At 37.9% G+C, this 17,840-nt stretch overlaps 2 protein-coding genes across 2 annotated transcripts; one reads left to right on the top strand and one right to left on the bottom strand.

Moving 5' to 3' along the window:
• Positions 1-213: 213 nt before the first annotated feature.
• On the bottom strand, positions 214-6,517 carry LOC147541400 (disease resistance protein Roq1-like). Its single transcript, XM_086673140.1, is given in 6 exon segments — positions 214-1,297; positions 1,687-3,632; positions 3,741-4,055; positions 4,274-5,172; positions 5,175-5,386; positions 5,978-6,517. Coding segments are annotated over 5 exon segments (2,733 nt in total). The 5' UTR covers positions 6,481-6,517; the 3' UTR covers positions 214-1,297; positions 1,687-2,828.
• Positions 6,518-7,318: 801 nt separating this feature from the next.
• Positions 7,319-16,573, top strand: LOC147541399 (uncharacterized). The gene is made up of 8 exons (XM_086632217.1): positions 7,319-7,994; positions 8,515-9,580; positions 9,673-10,044; positions 10,133-11,677; positions 12,061-12,636; positions 15,001-15,075; positions 15,177-15,311; positions 16,276-16,573. The coding sequence occupies exons 1-8, from the start codon at positions 7,519-7,521 to the stop codon at positions 16,387-16,389; spliced, it is 4,359 nt and encodes a 1,452-aa protein (XP_086488343.1). The 5' UTR covers positions 7,319-7,518; the 3' UTR covers positions 16,390-16,573.
• Positions 16,574-17,840: the final 1,267 nt, after the last annotated feature.

The raw sequence follows: 17,840 nt of genomic DNA, 5'->3' as shown, positions 1-17,840 counted from the left end.
CTGTCCGTTAGAGTCCAGCGGGCTCAAAACCCCCCCACCAGACCTCGCCTGATCTGGTTCAGGTCAACGATTCGGGCCAGTCGGGTTCGAAGTTTGGCTGTCCGTTAGGGTCTAGCGGCTCGAAGCCCCCACCAGACCTCAATACTCCAAACTCTCCCAACGGATATGTTCATATCACAAAGAATGCCATAAAAGACTAATAACAATGAGAAGTGAGAACTAAGATCAAATTCACAATGAACACTAATAACCTAATGAAATGGTGCAATACAGTGATGAAAAGATATTGAAGTATGACGAGAATAGGGATAGAACAAGGTTGAAGCTCAAGCTATAATGGTGAAAACCAGAGAACACCATTAACAAAGTTGTGTAGGTTGAGAAGACCTAAATTTTATTTTCTAGTTAGCTCTTCTCCCAGGTGGGACTATTCTCAACAATAATAATAGTATATAAGTAGGGTCAAGATAGGTCATACGAAGTCCCCTATTATGGGAGACTTGGCACAGGCTCTAAAAGAACATAGATCATAAGGCTGATAACTGAACCACCATTCTCTCATTACCATCTACCTCTACTTGCACAGTAGAAGAAGCACCAAATCAAGTTCCAACGAGTACTTCTGTGTATAAGCTATTAGCTACAAGCAGAAATTAAGGGTAAAAAGAGCAACGCACTGCGGAACCTTCTTGCACCATGTGATTCATATCAGCCAGCTTCAACCTGTTTGGTGGGGTTGTGTCTTTCTTTCAGTGCCATGAGAATCACGGTTACCTGCGCTTATCCCATCCGAGGATCTGAAGAACTTCACCAGTTTGGCTGAAACAGATTGTGCAGTTCCATTACCGAACTGTTCGTCATCGTAATAAATATCATCGTCATCCTCGAAGACCAGGTGAATCCCATATTTCTTAAGTTTTAGACCAGGAAAGAGGGGTGGGTTTCGCATTGCTATCTGTACCTTGTCACCTTCTTTTAGTTCATGAACAAAGGGAGTATAGTGCAGGAATCTACACAAGTAAACTTGATCTTTGTCGGAATCAGGAACTCCCAACAAATACAATGTTGTAGTAACTATTGACTTGTTCTCCCTAAGGATCTTTGCTTTAATGTCCACTATGGTGGGGAGTGTTTTGAACTTATCCTTGTTCTGTTCTTAGAGAGAGATGGCGACAAATATAATTACATTTTTTATCACACAGTTTTTGCGATGTGATAAACAGGGAACTTCTTGAACCAACCGGCTTGGAATTTCACTTCCAGGAATGCTGAAATTCTGTAGCTTCTTTAAAGCAACCTGCAATTGGACAAATGCCATGACAAACACAAGGAATGATCATATATATGTAACTTCTCACAAGATAAATTCTCACCTAGTGTGTAAACTTCGTTTAAGGTTTAGAGTGTCAAAACGAGGGTGAGAGAAATATCAGATAGCAATGAACTGAACAAAACAGATATATAATTTTCACAAATAGTTCTCAATCGAAATATGGCTTCAACTCTAGCATTAGCTTTCCGGATGGTGTAACTGACAAGGCAACCAAACCAAGGAGAGTGAAAAGTACAGGAAAAACTAATCATATCCATTATGAGGGTAGTAACAAGTAATAGATAAGATACAAGAATTCTCTACTTATGACGACTGATAAGACCACAAAGCATGAAAACCAAAGAAAAACGTACCTTGAGAAGTTTCCCTTTTACAGCCGAGGCACATGAACTACAACCCCTCATGTACAATCTTTCAAGGAATTCAACTTTTCCAGTCCAGGAATATCAGTAACATTCTTGCAATTTTTAAGTCGCAGCTCCTGTAAACTTCCTAATTTTGACAAATCAGATACAGTGTCCAGTGCAGTACAATTTGTAACATCCAAAAGACTCAAACTTGAAGGAAGTAGAGGAAGACATTTTAGCTTATTGCAATTGGTTAAGGAAAGTGTTTCTAGACGTGAAAGGTCACTCAGGCTAGGAGGAAGGTTGCTGAAAAAGTTGTGGTCTAGTTTCAAAACCTCTAACGATGATAACTTCTCAAAATTATAAGGAATACTCGATATTTTGCAGTGACGGGGATCCAGATCATATAACAAGGAGAGGTTGGAGAAAGAAGCTGGAAGAGCGACAGAAGAAGGGTCATTTCTAGCATCTAAAACAGTCAAGTTACACTTGAAATCATGCCAAACTCTTCTCAAAATCATAAGGAATTCTCGATATTCTGCAGTAGGGTCTTCAATATCCGGAGGGTGTTCAAGATTGGGAAGCTTTTCCATTTTCAGCACCCTTAAGCTTGAAATCATGCCAAACTCTTCTGTTAGTTCTGTCACACCAGTTTTCTCCATCTGTAACTGATGCAGATTTTTTAATTTTCCAATGGAACTTGGTAATCTAAGGAGTCATTTACATTTGTTCACATTCAAGATCTCAAGCTATTCCAGTTGCCCTACAGACTTTGGCAACTCTGCTGTGGAGGTATTTTCAAGGATCAATCTAGTCAAGCTTAATTAGTTATTCTGTCATACTTCTGTCAACTCGTGAAGTCCAACTAGCTTTGGTGTTAGGTTTGATTTAAACTTTTGTTGCACTTCGTTTACACTCTGACCTCAAAGAAAATGGTTAAACTCGATGTTACATCATCTTCTTCAACTGAGTCCTCATAGATTCCAACCATCCATTTTTTTTTAACATAAAAGATTGTCCTTACCAGATGATCCGCCACCGTATAAGCGTAAGGATGCAAACTCAAGAAGGTCCACGGATAAACAGTAGGCAATGAATGACATCTCTCTATCCAGTTGGATTGTCATTACTCAGATCGAGAGCCATGTTCAGATGTCTTGTCCAATTTTCCAATTTCCGATTTCATTGGGTAAGTTTTCGATCAGTGTATTTTCTAACTGCAGATGAACCAGAAATGCTAATTTTTTAATGGATGCAGGGAATTGGTTAAGAAATCGGCAACTACGAAGGGACAACCGATTGAGACTTGATAACCCACCAATAGAATCTGGAAGAGTTTTTATTGCAGTGCCATCAAGGAACAGTTCCACTAACAATTTCAGATTGCCGATGGAGTCAGGAAGTGTAGAAATTGCTTCACACATCTTCAAGCTCAGTATTTCAAGCTTTTCCAAACATCCAATAGAATCAGGTATATCCTCTAAACTGGAACCATTAAGAGAAAGTTCTGTTAGAGAAGCAAGTCCACCAATGTTTTTTGGTAGGTGTCGCAGTGACATGCATCCATTTAGACTAAGCCTTTCAAGCTTCTTAAGGTAACCTATAGTATCAGGAAGCTCTTCTATAGCAGTTCCATCCGCTAGAAGATTGATTAACGATCTCATGCTTTTCAGGTCTTGTGGTAATGCTTTGAGTTTGGAGCAGCCAGAGAGGATAAGGTTTTTAAGATTTCTCAATCCAGAAATATCACTTGGAAACTTCACAAGACTTGAACAATCTTTAAGGTTCATCAGAAGTAGTGTTTGCAGATCCCCAATTGATTCATTGATCGTAACCAAGCTAGTACAACGTTCAAGGACAAGCTTCTCTAGATGACGATGACCAGAAAAATCAGGGGATTCAGTTAGATTAGAGCAACCAGAGAGATTCAAAACCTTCAACTTCTCCGGCACCTATGTGTAATTGAAAAAGCATTTAAGTCTGATAAAAGTTAGAAACAAACATAATCGCAAAAGTTATAAAGTTCATAACTATCGAGAGATGACTTAGCTAAAAGTTACCTTGTAGATAGCACCATGTTTTTGGCTCCATAGTTCTTTAATCTCACTCCCAGTGAAATCTAAGACAGCAAGTTCCGGCAGATAGAAATCAGAAGGAAGATATTTCAAAGAGCATTCTTTCCATTGTAGCCATTTCAGCTCAGGGGGGATAAATTTAAATTTCCCCTTTAAGCCGATATGGTTGATATGAAGCAATCTCAGACTACCCATTGGAGCAAACTGTTTCGTGCAAAGATAAACATCTTTTTCCTTTACATTTCTCCTTGTGCTACAATTCTCAACGTTGAGGATGATGCCTTGAATTCTCCTTGTCCCCTACAAGAAATCACAGGAAAAACATCAGATATACATGTCCTTGTGAACACAAAGATAACAGATGAAATAATCAACAGAGTGTTGCTACGATTGTGTTAAAATATATTGAATGAAATAAGAAATGTCAAACTTGGTAATATAGTTAAGTTTGAAATCTAAGTCATAAATGCTTGGCTTATAACTTGTACAAAGAATGAATCTTACTGCATGGCCCTTACCTTTTCGTACTTCAAAATTTCCATCACTTCATCATGGACCCACAATCGACTTTGCATACAAAGATTTCCTCGGCTTTCATCACGAACAATTTGTCTTCCCATGTCTCTAAATTGGTCATGCATCCACACGATATTGTTTTGAACAAACTTAATGAAAGATCTTGTTGTAAGATTTGTTATAGACATCTCGGAATTCAAACCACAACCCTTAAATATATCGACCATATCTTCTCTATTCATTTTCATTCGAGAAAAGAAACATGCAGTATCGAGGAAGATGCACTTTTCTTGTACATCTAAAGCTTCAAAACTAAACTTTAGAACTTCGTGAAGATTACCTGGATGAACATGTTTTAACTTTTCCAGCCCATCTGCCCACTCGTTTATTTTTTCCTTACCATAAAAGAAAGTTCCCAGTACTTCTAGAGCCAAAGATACTCCTCCTGCGATGGACACTACTTGCTCACTGAGACGCTTGAAAGCCTCTTTAGGTTGATCTCTTCCGAATGCATGATAACTGAACAGTTGGAGCGACTCTGCGGCATCTAACTCTTTCATGTCATATATATGAGTTACAAGATTCCCCGTCAACAAATTTCTATCTCTTGTTGTGATTATGATCCTACTTCCCTTAAGATACATGTCTCTGTTACCAACTAATGCATCAAGTTGGCTTACATTATCAACATCATCTAGAACAAAAAGTACTCGTTTATTAAGAATTCTCTCTCTAATCATACTGATACCGTTATCAATCTTTAGTGCAGTTGAAGAAGTATTTGGGAAAAGATTATTAATAAGTTTGTTTTGCAAGGATATTATGCCATTGTTTTTTCTTGAAGTTTCTCTAATATCTGAAATGAAGATGCGGCGTTCAAATTGCGGTCCGATCTTATTACAGCCTTTGCAAGTGTTGTCTTGCCAATTCCACCCGTCCCATGAATTCCAATAATTTGGACACTATTATTATTATCAGATATAAGGTCCGAGATCTTCAGCACTTCTTCCACCCGGGAACTGATACCAACAGGATATTTAGCCACACCCAAAGGGGTATTACTTAATCTGGCCAAGATCTTTTTAACCAAGAGTTGTATCAACTGTGTCTCATCCCTGCTAATAAAAAAAAAAAAAACAGGAAAATCATATGCTCATGGGCCTCAAAATGTAAGTGTTAGATCATTAGTGGGCATGAAAGAGGGCAAAGATTAATTGATGAAAGAAATTAGTGAAAATCACAATCAGTTTGTGTGACACCCAAGCTTTAGCACTTAGCCATATAGTAGATGGTATAGAGTTTTGTTTCTGGTAAAGGCTCCACGAGCCCCAATATTGTCGATTGCACAGGGTTTTGTTCTAGCAAAGGCTTCCCGAGCCCCGATATTGTCGAATGTACAGGGTTTTGTTTCTGGCAAAGGCTCCACGTGCCCCGATATTGTCGATTTTACAGGGTTTTGTTCTGGCAAAGGCTCCACGAGCCCCGATATTGTCAATTGTACAGGGTAATTTTGTTCTGACAAAGGCTCCGCAAGGCCCGATATTGTCGATTGCACAGGGTTTTGTTCTGGCGAAGGCTCCACGGGCCTCCGCCTACTTACTAAGTTTGAGTACACACAAATAAAATCAGTGATCAAACTTTGGAACTTATATATCAATCATAGATGGTTAAGGAAAATAAAGTAGTACTAGTATAATAATACTCACAATTCCTTGGAATACAAACCGGAAATTCCACCAACTTTTTCTAATGAATTCTTCCATCTAATAACCATGTCAGATTCGATCCCGAAACGTTGTTGGAGAGTTCGGAAACCTTTTCCAAAGCGGCCATTCAGTTCCCGGACGTCTGAAGGGTGGACTCCGTAAAACACAGGAATTAGAAATCGGCGGCATTCCAAAATCTTGGATAGCTCTTCAAGGCACCACCTAGAGTCGGCATAATTCACTGATATCACAAGGATTGAAGTGGCAGAATCGGAAATTGCATTTAATAAACTCTTATGAATTTCTTCTCCTCTTTCCAAACCCTCGTCGTCAAGGAAGGTACGAATACCATTTTCTTTCAGTTCTTTGTAGAGACTAGCAGTGAAGTTACTGCGAGTGTCTTCTCCTCTGAAGCTCAAGAACACATCCCAGTGGAATTTGAAGGAAGGAGGAGATGAGTAGTAGTGTGATTCTTCATCTTCTTCTTCTATATCAATAATCATTTCCTTCAAATTTCAAAGACTCATTTCCCTCTCTCTATCTCTATCTCAAAGCTAAGTGCAAATGTAAGCATCATAGGAACAAGGATATTCATGATGGTTTGCTATGAATGTGACAAGTGTGAATTATTGCCATCCAACCAAATCCCACTAGCACGTTTACTTTTTTTTTTTTTTGATGATAGCAAACAAAAATGCTAGTTGGCCTGACTTTTAGAACCGACCACGACCTGAATGATGATATTACCGTTTCCATTCTGTCTATTTGGACAGTGAAATGAGTCATATCAATTGAGTCGACCACGTCACCATTCAGGTGTTAGTTGTCTCCAATAATCAGGCCAAATAGTCTCTCTCACTAATAAAATACAAAGAACAAAATTCGTTAGTTTGTGTCGCGGACGACGATTGCGTAAGTGGTATAGCTCGAGAGAGCTTTTGGCACACAAAAACGTTAAATGCCCAACCCCAATCGAACAAGTCAGGAGAGAGATTCGACTTGATTAATTGAGACCAGCCAAATCACCTTTTGACCGTCGGTGGGAATCCAAAATTTGGGTTGCTTAACAGTTCTCTTTGGTGCATGTATCTCCATGTAAGTGAAAACAAAATTGATATATGATCTTTTATTTTAGTCGGTGTTTTTCTCCATAGCCTACTTGCATAAAAACTCTTAGAAAAGTTTAAAAAACAAGTGAAATGATGTGATTGTATTTTATATCGTATTTTTATTGTTTAGTACCCACTAGTTGGTGCCCAAGTGGGATTTTTTTTTTGTTGAAAGCGCAGGTGGGATTCGGTTGGATGATTTATTTACTTCTCCCTTCACGTTAATATGGTCGTTTTGACTGGCCATTTTGAGTTCTGTCAACAACATTAAAAAAAATTTCAACAAAAAAAAAAAAGCAACAGGGGAGTTAAAATAGAGTTTTGATGGGATGAATTCCTTCAAGCTTTCCTTTCCCCCTCCCTAGAGAGAGAGAGAGAGAGAAGATGATCTGGTATCATCGGCATAGGTAGCTGAGAAGATAAAAGGAGGAAATGATTAAGTTGGATGAAGAACCCTACTCATCATCAACATCCACTTGTGATGTGTTCTTGAGCTTCAGACAAGAAGACAGTCATGACTTCACTTACCACCTTCACAAAAAACTAAAAGAAATTGGAATCCGTACTTCCCTCGAGGGTAATTTGGAGAGGACGGTGAACGACGATGAAATCAGTCCAAACTTATTGAAGGGCTCCTCCGCTTCAATCGCCGTGATATCAGAGAGCTACGCCAACTCCAGACGCTGCCTCGAGGAGTTATCCACCATTATTTTAGATCACTCCGGCTTATATTTACTTCCTGTATTTTATAGATTAGATCCTTCACACGCCCGGCGTCAGAATGGCCCTTTCGAAGAAGCTTTCCGATTACACGAAGAATGTTTGGGGAAGAATTCTGAAACTGTTGTCCGGTGGAAGAAAGCCTTGGAGAAGGCAGGTGGAATTTCCGGCTATGATTCACGTAATATGTCAGTACTACTTATTATTAGTCTTTTTTGCTTTGATAGGTTTCCTGTTAATTTGCTACTCTTGTGTTTTTGTTAAATGTTCATCATCTTCTTTGTGACAATAGTCCCACATGGGGGAGAAGGGGTAACTAGCAACCAACAATACAATATATAGGTCTCTCTTGGCAATTGGTTTTGATATGGATGACAACAAATTTAACATGGTATCAGAGCTAGGCCAGTGATAGACTTAAAAGCCGCACGTGCTCCACGTCACCGTAACAAAAACAAAAACACGTGTGTTAGACTAATCACGCCCCCACGTGAGGGGGCGGGCGTGTGAGAATAGTCCCCACATGGGGGAAGGGGTAACTAGCAACCAAGAATATAATGTACATGTCCTTTCCAATTGGTTTTGAGTTGGATCACCACAAACTTAACAATCTTTACTAGCTAATAAAAGAAAACTCATGTATGTTGCGTTTCCTGATCCAAAGGAACGGTTCAACCTGTTATTTACTTCAAATATTGTTTTTGACAGGGATGAAACACAGTTGATACAAACTTTGATTCATAAAGTCATGACTAAATTGAGTAATACTCCCTTGGATGTGGCTAAACATCAGGTTGGGATTAATTCTCGTCTTGAACAAGTGTTGAAGGTATTATCTGAGAATACCAATGTTGTTCAAATTGTGGGATTTCACGGGATGGGTGGAATTGGCAAGACAACTCTTGCAAAGGCTGTATACAATAGACTTGCTCGGCAATTCCAACATTGTTGCTTCATTCCAGATATCGGGAGAGCTTCAAGGAGAGCAAATGGATCAATTTCATTAAAGAACAAACTAAAGCACAGTCTATTTCCAGATTCGGAAGAGAGTTTTCTTCATAAACCAGTTGTTGTGGTTCTAGATGATGTTGATGATGTGAGCCAACTTGCTGAATTAGTTGGGAACAAAGACATGTATCACAAGAGAAGTAAGATAATAGTCACAACAAGAGATAGAAATGTGTTGATTGGGCACTCTGTGAGTTATATCTATGAACTGAAAGAGCTGGATTCTACTGAATCACTTAAACTCTTCAGTTATCATGCATTTGGAAGTCATCAACCTATAGAGTCTTTCAAGCATCTCGCCAAACAGTTCGTTTCACATACAGGAGGACTACCTCTAGCTCTTGAAGTATTGGGTTCTTTATATTGCGGTAGGAGAAGGGTCAATGAGTGGGAAGATGGTCTGAAAAAGTTAAAACAGATTCCTCCAGGTAATCTTCACGAAGTTTTGAAAATCAGTTTTGATGGATTAGATGAACAAGAAAAGTGTATCTTTCTTGACATTGCGTGTTTCTTTGTTGAGTCGCAAATGGAAAGAGAATACGTAGTAGATGTATTGAAAGGTTGTGGTTTCAATGCGGAGAAAGCGATATCAGTTCTTACAGCAAGATGTCTCATGAAGGTTGTCAGCAACAATACCATGTGGATGCACGATTTGCTAAGAGACATGGGGAGACAAATCGTTCGAGAAGAAATGCCTGGAGATAGTGGTTTACGCAGTCGATTGTGGGACCATGATGAAGCTATGACTGTTCTGAAGTATCAAAAGGTAAGAAAAGCAAACTCAGCGATTTCTATACTTTTTCTAACTTTTCGTCTCTTAAAAATGTTTACCTCCATAATCCCTGTTACCTTCTTTAGGGAACGGAAAATATTGAAGGAGTCTTCCTCAACATTGAAAAAATACCACCAGTCTTGCATCCTTCAGAAAAACCTTCCAACACAGTCGAACGAGAAATGACAACTATTAAAAGAGGAAACATCGAGGAGAAATATGTACGTCTGTGCACTGAATCATTTGCACCGATGGTTAATCTGAGGTTACTTCAGATCAATAATGCCAGCTTAGAAGGGAAGTTTAAACTTATAGCTCGTAAGCTGAAGTGGCTGCAATGGAAAAGATGCCCGTTGAAAGAACTTCCTTCTGATTTATGTGCTTCAGAACTTGCCGTACTTGATCTCACAGAGGGCAAAATTGAACAAGTATGGAGCCAAAGATGGTGTTTTAATAAGGTAAATTACATATGGGTTTGGTTGTGGTCCGTGCTTGCACATTCCATTTAACATCTTCCGATTAAAAAGCCTTTTTGACTGTACACAGGTGCCCGAGAATTTGAGAGTTTTGAATCTCCTGGGTTGCTATAATCTAAATGCTACCCCTGATTTTACTGGTCATCGTCACCTGGAAAAGCTGATTCTTGAGCGCTGCACGGGCCTGGTTAAGGTCCATAAATCGATTGGGAACGTGAAAACGTTAACCATGCTGAACCTAAAAGACTGTTCCAATCTTGTTAACTTTCCAAATGATATGTCTGGACTGGGATGTCTTGAAACTCTTAACCTCTCTGGTTGCTCCAAATTCAAAGCATTACCAAAGGACTTGAGCAGCATGAAGTCTTTAATCAATCTTCTAGCAGATGGAACTGCTATAAAAGAGCTTCCTGATTCTATATCTCATCTTGAGAAGCTTCAAAGGCTTAGCCTAAATGGTTGCATGTCACTGAAACACCTACCAACTTCCATCGATCAGCTGCATTCTCTAGTAGAGCTTTCTCTTAGTCATTCTGCTGTAGCAGTATTACCTGATTTGGTTGGTACCCTCGATTCGTTATTGGAACTATATTTGAATGGTTGTACTATACAAAGTCTTCCAGCTTTTGTTGGTTCGTTATCCCGTCTGAAGCATTTGTCCCTTGGTCGTTGTCGTTCTCTTAACCAATTGCCTGCGTCCATTGGAGGATTAACATCTCTGGTTGATCTACAGTTAGACAATACATCGATCGAAGAACTACCAAATGAAATTGGAAACTTGATCTTACTTGAAAAGCTTGAATTGAGATTCTGTGCATCACTTAGCCATTTGCCCGATTCAATTGGAAATATGTCAAGCTTGACTACATTGCTTCTTGTAAATACCTCCATAGCAGAGTTGCCAGAGTCCATAGGGCTATTGGAAAAGCTTGAGATATTGAATGTCAACAAGTGTAAAAGACTCCTTAGATTACCAGGTTCCATTGGCAAATTAAAAAATCTGCATCAGTTACAAATGGAGGACACCGGGGTGGCAGAATTGCCGGAAGAGTTTGGCATGATTTCAAGCTTAATGGTGCTGAAAATGACAAAACACCCGGATCTTGAAAAACCTTTGGGTATTGAAGATCATACTAAATTGAATGTTTCAGATGCTAGCATTGGCCCTTCGTCTGTCGCTCTTCCAGCTTCTTTCTCCAACCTCTCCTTGTTATATGATCTGGATGCTCGTCACTGCAAAATATCGAGAATTCCTTATGATTTTGAGAAGTTATCATCGTTAGAGGTTTTGAAACTAGACCACAACTTTTTCAGCAACCTTCCTCCTAGCCTGAGGGGCCTTTCACGTCTGGAAACACTTTCCTTAACCTATTGCAATAAGCTTAAATGTCTTCCTCCACTTCCCTCGAGTTTGAGTCTTTTGGATGTTACAAATTGTACTGCACTGGACACTGTATCTGATCTGTCAAACTTAGGAAGTTTACAGGAGCTGCGACTTACAAATTGCAAGAACGTTACTGATATTCCAGGACTGGAAAAATTGAATTCCTTGAGAAGGTTGTACATGAGTGGTTGTACTTCATGTTTCTCGGCTGTGAAGCGGAAACTTCCCAAGGTATGCTTTTCTTTGGTTTTCATGCTTTGTGATCTTATTTTTCCTCATAATTAGAGAATTCTTCTATGCTTTGTTATCATGGTTATGATTAGTTTCCTATGGCTTTCACTCTTCTTGGTTTAGTTGCCTTGTCAGTTCCACTGTTCAAAAAGCTAGTGCTAGTAGAGTTGAAGTGTATTTCGATCGAGAAATATTTGTGAAAACTACATATCGTTTTTGTGCAGTTCATTGCCAATTCTGTTATTTCTCTCTCCCCCGTTTTGATACCCTTAACCTTCTAATAAGTTCACACACTAGGTGAACATTTTTGTTATCTTATGTGAAGTTATAAATATCTAATAATTTGATCATACTGTATTTTTCATGGCATTGTCCAATTGCAGGCTGCTTTCAAGAATCTACAGAATTTCAGCATTCCTGGAAGTGAAATTCCAAGCTGGTTAGTTCGAGAAGTTCCCTGTTTATCGCACCGCAAAAACTGTACGATAAGAGATGTGATTATACTTATCACCATCTCTCTCCAAGAACAGAACCAGGATAAGTTCAAAACACTCCCTGCAATAGTGGACATTCAAGCAAACATCCTTAGGGAGAACAACCCAATATTTACGACAACATTGTATTTGTTGGGAGTTCCTGATTCGGATGAAGATCAAGTTTACTTGTGTAGATTCCTGCATTATACTCCCTTAGTTTCTTTACTGAAAGAAGGTGACAAGATACAGATAACGGTGCGAAACCCGCCATGTTTTCCCTGTCTAAAACTTAAGAAATATGGGATTGCCCTGGTCTTTGAGGATGATGATAATATCGAGGATGATGATGAAGAGTTTTGTGATGAAACTGATCTATCTGTTTCAGCCAAACTTGAGAAGTTCTTCAGTTCCTCGGATGGGTTAGGTGCAGGCGACCCTGATTCTCATGGCACTGAAATAAAGAAGCAACCCCATCAAATAGGTTGAAGCTGGTTTATATGACATGCATGGGGATGAACTTTTAGGTAAAAGATTCTTTTAATCTCCTAACAATTTATGTTCTTTTCAAGTCTGTGCCAAGTCCGCTTGCGCCCATAAGGAGGACTTCTACAACACTTTCATATGACCTATTTTGACCCTCAGCTCCTCCAATTGTAAGTTGTAAGGGAATACATTTGCGTCGAACAAAAGCATTTTGTATTTTCAATCCAATAGTAGTAAACATTGTGTAATAAATTCATGGCTTTCATAAGGAATACCCATTTTTTCAAATGAAAGGTATTTTGTTTTTAAACAAAACAATTCCTAAATTTCAAGGTTTTCAGACACTTACTATGTTCGTGATTCAGATATTCTCATTTCTCTCTACTTTTCTTTATGTTTTATGGTTTTTGTTGTTCTTCTTCATGTTTAAGGTTTCAGATATTTGTGAAGCTATTTTATGTGAATTTCATAGTTTTGGACACAACCACCTCTTACAGAAAAGAAAAGGCATTTGACCATAAATAATCATTGAGGGGGGTCTTTTAACAAAAATGAGAGGGCCTTATAAAATCTCCCTTTGTTTTATAGGGTTTTAGTTATTTGACCAGAATAACATTCATATAAAAGGAGTTTAGCTATGTTTTTTTTTTTATTATTGACAACAAAGGCATTAATACATCGATACGATGTGATAAGCACGATAACTGCCGAAAGACTACTGATCTGAAGCCCGACGAAATTAAACGGCCTAAAGCCTGACGAAATAAATGGTCTCTACATAAATTACTTTATTTATACCCAAGTTCAATATTTGTAAAGACTATGCTACTTTTTCCATTAACCAGTGTTTTACTTTTTCTTTAAACTTAAAACATAGTATAACTTTTTTTTATTAGATGTCAGATTTAGATAAACTTTGCATATGTATAAAAGGTTTTTCGTTTTGTTTCTAACAAGATCTACTATCAGTACGTTTTAATTTTTTTTTAATTAAAAAAATGACGTTTTTCAGCAAATTAGATTTGCAAATTCAGAATCTAAAATGAGAATTACAAACCAGACTTTCAAATCTTGTACTCTCGATTTACGGAATGCAATTTCTGTTTGCAGAACTTGCAAACTAGATTTGCATAATGCAATTTCGGTTTGCAGATCATACGAACTTGATTTGCAAAGCAAACTCTGTTTGTAAATTTGAAATTCAAAAAAATCAATTCAGAAGGGATAAAGAAGTAGGAGAATTAACTTACTACTTTGTGAGAAAAAATAAAAATGTATTGAATTTTTGTTTAAGTTTTAAAATGTATTGAATTCAAAAAAAAATTCAATGATGCACATAGTTCGAAAATCTACCAATAATTAAAGCAAAAAAAACGATCCAAACTTGTGAGATAAATTACAAGAATTTGTAAGCCAATAAAAGTTCAAAAAAGGAGAATGAAAATCAAACAACAAAATAAGAAAATGAAAGGGAATTAAACGAAAATAAATCTCAAACCAGATCTCATGTTACTGATCAAGTGTATTTCTTCTGACAACATTTCTTCAAAACAAATCTCTTGCTTTCTCAATCTTATGAAGGTACGATATAAACTAAGCAACAATAAATAAAAACCAGAAGATGATATAAACTAAGCAACAATAAATAAAAACCAGAAGATGATGGTGACGACGAAGAAGGGAGAAGAATAAGATGAAGGCGAAGAAGCAAATAAATAACTTCCATGAAGGAGAAGCTTAACGGAGAAAAACAACTGAGTCAGGGTTTCAAAAACAAACCTGGATTCTATTATTAGAGAAAGGTGATACATAATGAAGAGATATACAAAGATACTCATGAATATTGAATTGAACAAGCACAAAAACGGTCTAATTTGGACCCAAACCCCATATACTTTTAACCTTAAAAACCAACTTTTATAGGATGGAACTTGGGACCTTCTCCTGGAGTGTCTATCTACCCACTACATCACGAGGGGTGGACAATAAATATGTCACATAAACTTTGTGCGCCCATTCCGTCCAATCCAACTCGGAACCGTTCCCCCGAACGATCAGGGTGTGTACTCTCACTACCCGGCGTAGGTTAGCCTACCCTCGACTAAAACCCTAATTTTTGAGAAACCTATTTCATCAGTTCATTGCTCTAAAATACAAACCTTTCTCCCAAGAAGCGGCCGCTGCTCCATCGTCTTTGAGAAGCTCCCCGGTCTCAAAATCTAACTCAGAAAATGGTAAGCAAGATTCTCCATCTTCAAGCTATACTCAAATTCTTCCATTTCCCTTTTCTTCTCTCTCTGTTTTCTATCTTGAATCAATGTGAATACACAAGTAAGGTTTTTTTTTTTTACTGTATTATTTTAGGCACCAAAGAAGGAGAAGGCTCCTCCTCCATCTTCAAAACCAGCCAAGTCTGGTGGAGGCAAGCAAAAGAAGAAGGTATGAATTAGGGTTTGTAAGATTTCCAATCAGATATTTGAGTTATTAAAATAGGATTGTTTTGGATTAGTAAAAATGGGTTCTTGATTTTTTTTTGGTAGAAATGGAGTAAGGGTAAGCAAAAGGAGAAAGTGAACAATATGGTGTTGTTTGATCAAGCTAGTTATGACAAGCTTCTTACTGAAGCACCCAAATACAAGCTCATTACTCCTTCAATCCTTTCTGATAGATTGCGGGTATGATATTTTCATCTTCTACTCATCTATTCTTCACTTGTTGCCTTTCACCAATGTTACAATTTTGTTTAAAAATTGCTACATTTTTTTACTAGCTTAGATACAATATGGGTGGGATTAAATTCCACCAAAAACTGAAAATATAACTCTGGTTTTGATCGAGTACCATTACCTTGCTAAGTAATTTGCTTTTGTTTCCGAAGAAATTGCTTTAGTAGTTCCTTAGTTGCTGTCTAGAATGCTAGCGTTGGCATATTGTTGATTTCTATTGAAACTTCATGATTCAGCTTGTATCTTTTATGGGTATGTATGTCTTTAAATTCATGCGCCCTGGAAATTCTAATTCATATTCTTGTGTATTGGACGATAGTCGTCAATATGGTTTCGCAGCCTATGGTTCATGATATATTTGGGATTTGTTAATTGTTTTGGTACATTTTATTATGGTCTGATCTCTTAAGCCTTAGAATGTTTGTTGGTTGAGTGTGTCACCCTTTGAAGGGTTATGACTTGGTTGTATAGCCTATGTTGGGAGTAATGAGTTGCCATTTAGAAAACTTAATTCACCTCTTCTTTATTGTCCAAGATAACCTCTTCTTCTATTCAGAGATTTATCTAGGATGTAGTTTCTTATCAAGACAGTGCATGATTCTTAATTTGAAGTGAACATTTCCTTTTATTGTGCTCCCTTTTGTTTTGAATTGTTGGTAACCCCTTGTTTCTCTCATGCTGTAGCTATCTAGTTTCTTTTTGTTTTTTCTTCCACAATCTCAAATTATACCCGTGATGAAGTAGGTATTTTGGACTAGTGACTTCGCATTGCAACTAATAATGTTCGTGGTAGTACCAGTTCGCCCTATTTGTTTTCTTACCTGCATTCATCCAACTAGCAATATCCTGTGTATAATATGACAAAGGTCTTATATTCTTCGGTGTCACTTATCCATTTTCTTTGTATCTTCAGGTTAATGGATCTTTGGCAAGAAGGGCAATCAAGGATTTGATGGCAAAAGGTGCCATCCGGATGATATCTACTCATGCTAGCCAGCAGATTTACACCAGAGCTACCAACACCTAGAGAAGGCCATGACGGAAGAAGCTTCTTACTTTTCGATTTCTAGAGTTAGTCAGAGATGACTAGCCTTTGTTTCTTTACTTTTGTGGTATCAAACGCCTGTTTTTAGTTATTCAGCTTGTTATTTGGATGATGTATTTTTGTTGAAACTTTTCGTGGTAAGATAGATGGAGATGATTTTATACTAGATGTTGGTATTTTTCTCGTGATTAACTGATTAAGAAGGATTTAAGAGTTAGGTATGCCAGCTGATAGCTCATTTTCTAATGATTTTAGGCGATAACTTGGTAAAACAGATGATGTTGTGCAAGTAATTTCTTGCATCTCTGATTCTTTCTGCTCGAGTTTGTGTTAGTGTTGTTCTCTATAAATAGCCCAAGAGCCACTGAGTAGGGTGAAAATTGGTCTGGGTCGGATAACGTCGAACCTACTTGGGAAAGGTCTATGGCACATCGGACGCCGCCGGAGGCAGCATGTAGACAACCTCCGTTTTTGCTTGTTCACTATTGAATTTGTAGGTCTACAGAGAAGTCATGCAGACAACCTGTGTTTTTGCTAGTTCACTATTGAGTTTGGAGGTCTATAGAGAACCCAAGTCGATTTGATGATGTTAAATTTATTTGTAGTAGAGATTGATAAAAATACTTTTGGCACCGTATCATAATTGTTAAGATAATTCCTTATTGGTACAGGAAAGGACAAAGATGAGTTTTGTGTAGGAAATATTTTACATCTCGAACTAGCTTTTGCGATAAGAGATGCTTGGGCCACCCAACACTGGTATTAGAATCCAATATATAACAAGTCTCAACTCAATAATTAATGAAGTTAAAGTAATGTGTGATGGAGTGATTATTAGGATAATCCCAATTAGAACTGAAAGGGACAAAAAGTGAATTACAAGTGTAAGAGCATCTCCAATGGGACACTTAACAAACATTCTAAAAATCCTAAGTGTCAAGGGTCAAAAGAGATTCTCTTTCCTAGATGTCAATATAGAGACACTCTAATTTTTGTTGATCTCCAATGGAGATCTCTAAAGACTCCATAAGTAATACACATGTTCCTCTTTAATTCAATAGATAAAAAGTAGTTGAAAAGTAAGGGTTTCTATTGGTTGGAATATTAAAGTAACACTTAGAGAGTCTCAAGTAGACACTCTCATTTTAGAGTTTCTCTCTCTAGACACTTTATAATAAATGTGTCCACCTCACATTAGAGTGTCTAACAAGGTGTTCCATTGGAGATGGTTTTTTAACAAAAACTCTCAAAAATCAAATGTGGCACTCTAAGTGTTAGAGATTGAGTGTCCCATTGGAGATGAGCGTCACCTCTTAAGCTAGTTCTTCGGGTAGAAAGGCCCAAGACCGCGCTACGCTAGTATCGAGTCTGTGATATAACAAGCGTCGACTCAATACCCACTGAAGTCAAAGCCAATGAGTGGAAGGGAAGAG

Source organism: Eschscholzia californica, unplaced genomic scaffold, assembly GCF_041429995.1.
Source record: "Eschscholzia californica isolate CP2 unplaced genomic scaffold, dmEscCali1.0.p SCAF_4, whole genome shotgun sequence".
Classification (NCBI taxonomy): Eukaryota; Viridiplantae; Streptophyta; class Magnoliopsida; order Ranunculales; family Papaveraceae; genus Eschscholzia; species Eschscholzia californica.
This window is presented reverse-complemented; position numbering and strand designations above follow the sequence as displayed.